The 2,997-nt window shown below is 44.9% G+C and overlaps 1 protein-coding gene across 1 annotated transcript; it reads left to right on the top strand.

Moving 5' to 3' along the window:
- Nucleotides 1-1,209: 1,209 nt before the first annotated feature.
- Nucleotides 1,210-2,181, top strand: LOC117031219 (olfactory receptor 2AT4-like). The gene has a single exon (XM_033121646.1). It carries the CDS (start codon nt 1,210-1,212, stop codon nt 2,179-2,181), a length of 972 nt encoding a protein of 323 aa, XP_032977537.1.
- Nucleotides 2,182-2,997: the final 816 nt, after the last annotated feature.

Raw genomic sequence — 2,997 nt, 5'->3', positions numbered from 1 at the left:
CATGTGGCGTTTAGAAAGAAATTTTACTAGTCTCCACTCCCTAACAGGAACGAGTCACCCACCACACTTAAGAAACTAAAGAACAAATAGAAAGTTATGGTGGGTTCTGACAATGTCAACTTAGAAATAGAGAAAAAGGAAGAGAAAATCTTTACCCCAATGTCTCCCCACATGAAAATTGACGCTTCCAGATTCTCCAGGGACCATGATTTAGAGAAAGAGCCCCAGTCTGGGAGTCAGAGGCCTGGGCTCGGGCAGGGCCCTGTGACTGACAGGTCGTGTGATCTCGGGCAAGCCTTTGCCCTTTCTGTCTGTAAAGATACAGGCTGGCTGGGAAGGTCCAGGTTGGGTATTTTTATGCTTAATGGCGTGAGAGATGTTTTATCCTGAGAGAAACAGGACATTTCTGGAAAAACCAGGGAGGGAGTACACTTACAGTCATGAGGGTTGAAGAGGTGATGATGGACTTGCTCCTGAATTGCTTCCTCAGAGGCACAGCCCCAACATATTAGACAGGTCATGGCTCTCCCTCCCTTGAAGACTTCCGGTTCTGAGAACAGAAGCACACGTCTCCCCTTCCTTACCAAAGGGAGAACAACCTCTGGGACAGGGGCTTTTGCCTTGGGCACTTGTCACAGGAAAACTGTTCCTCTGTGGCAACAACGACTCACAAGACTCCTAAGGTTCCAGATGACTGTAGAACCTTCTTAGCTGGGACTAGGGAGGTCCACAGGCTAGTGGTTATCAGGAACATCTACTGAGCAGGAATAGCAGCTAGGGTGAAGATCGGCGGAAACCTTCCCAAAGCACTTGTCACCATCGTAATTCAATAATCACCTGTTTAGATCTGATTCGTGCCAGTAAAATGCAAACTCTAAGAAGACAGGAACTTTGCCCGCCTTCTTCACTTTCATCACTGCATCACCTGAGTGCATCATAATGACTTCCATTTGGTAGATTATTAGTTAATGACTAACTAATAATTGACCAAAGAAGAAAGGTAGGAATTTGGGGTTCACATGATGAAAGTGAATGCCACAGCCCACCTTCAGTCCTCTACAGTTGGTTTTAAGTCATTACGCTTATATGAACTATAGAGTAAACATCATAGAATCTCATTCCAAAATCCTTTGTTTCTATGGTTTCCAGATATTCCCAGTGTCCAGATGTTCCAGCTGCTATCTCCCAGGAATCCAGCTCTGTCTCACTATGGAGGCCACAACCTGTAATGGATCAGTAGATGGCTCACCGGTCTTCTATCTGGTGGGCATCCCCTCTCTGCCAGAGTCCCTCTTTCTCCTTGTGTTTTTTATTTTCCTCCTCTTCTATCTTCTCATCCTTATGGGCAACACCCTCATCCTGGTGGCTGTGGTGGCAGAGCCCAGCCTCCACAAGCCCATGTACTTCTTTCTCACCAACCTCTCTGCTCTGGACATCCTCTTTACCACGACCACTGTCCCCAAGATGCTGTCCCTATTCCTGCTTGGGGACCACTTCCTCAGTTTCCCTGCCTGCTTCCTGCAGATGTACCTCTTCCAAACCTTCACATGCTCTGAAGCCTTCATCCTGGTGGTCATGGCCTATGACCGCTATGTGGCTATCTGCCGCCCCCTGCACTACCCTGTCCACATGACCCCACAGACCAACGCTGCACTGGCAGCCGGTGCCTGGCTGGCTGCCTTCCTCCTGCCCATCCCACCAGCGGTGCAGACCTCCCAGATGGCATATAACAACATTAATCACATCTACCATTGCTTCTGTGACCATCTGGTTCTTGTTAAGGCCTCCTGCTCTGACCCCACGCCCCAGACCCTCATGGGCTTCTGCATCGCCATGGTGGTGTCCTTCCTGCCCCTTCTCCTGGTGCTTCTCTCCTATGCCCGCATCCTGGCCTCGGTGCTTCGCATCAACTCCCGAGAAGGCCGCTCAAAAGCCTTCTCCACCTGCAGCTCCCACCTCCTGGTGGTTGGCACCTACTACTCATCCATTGCCATAGCCTACGTGGCCTATAGAGCTGAACTGCCCCCTGACTTCCACATCATGGGTAATGTAGCGTATGCTATTCTCACACCAATCCTCAACCCTCTCATTTACACTCTGAGAAACAAGGATGTCAAAGCAGCCATTACCAAAATCGCATGTCTCAGGAGCTCATCTGGGATAGGAGCCCTTGGCCTTTAGATGCAGCTAATTCCGCTCTCAGGACACCAAATAACAGTGCCCAGCATGGGTTAGGAACTCAATAAATATTGTTGAATGAATAAATTAATGAATACAGAGTGACAAAACAAAATTGAGTGGACTGTTCCAACAGTGATTCCCATACTTTGGTCCAGAGCTTTTCCCCTGGTGCAATGGAATAGGTTGACCTTTATAGGAAGTCTTAAATTGCACGAAATATTCCACTACTTACTAATTCAAGAAACCCTCTCTAAAAAAATATCTTTATGGCAAAAATCTTTTATAAGCAAAGTCAGAAAACAAACAAACCACAAGACTCATATCACAGGGAAAGGGCAAATGGTCATAATATATAGAGTTCCTAAAAATTTAGAAAAATAAGTCGAACATTCCAATATAAAAATAGACAAACTATGTAAAGAGACAGAAAAACGTAATGGTCTTTTTTACAACGAAAAGATATTCAGTCTACTGTACAAGAAGACTAAAAATCAAAACTACACTGAAGTGCCATTAACGTCCTTGTTCCAATTTTGAGTTAATTTTTGCATAAGGTATGAGGTTTAGGTTGAGATTCATTTGTTAATTTTTTTGCATATACACATCCAGTTGTTCCAGCACTACTTGCTATAAAGTCTATTCTTTACCTATTAGTTTGCCTTTACACTTTCATCAAATATCAGTGGACTATATTTGTGTCTATTTCTGGGCTCTGTATTATGTCCTACTGTTTATATATGTCTATCTTTTTGATAATACCACTTGTCTTGATTGCTATAACTTTATAATTAGTGTTGAAATTGGGTTGTGTGAATC

Source organism: Rhinolophus ferrumequinum, chromosome 11 (genome assembly GCF_004115265.2).
Source record: "Rhinolophus ferrumequinum isolate MPI-CBG mRhiFer1 chromosome 11, mRhiFer1_v1.p, whole genome shotgun sequence".
Taxonomy (NCBI): domain Eukaryota; kingdom Metazoa; phylum Chordata; class Mammalia; order Chiroptera; family Rhinolophidae; genus Rhinolophus; species Rhinolophus ferrumequinum.
This window is presented reverse-complemented; position numbering and strand designations above follow the sequence as displayed.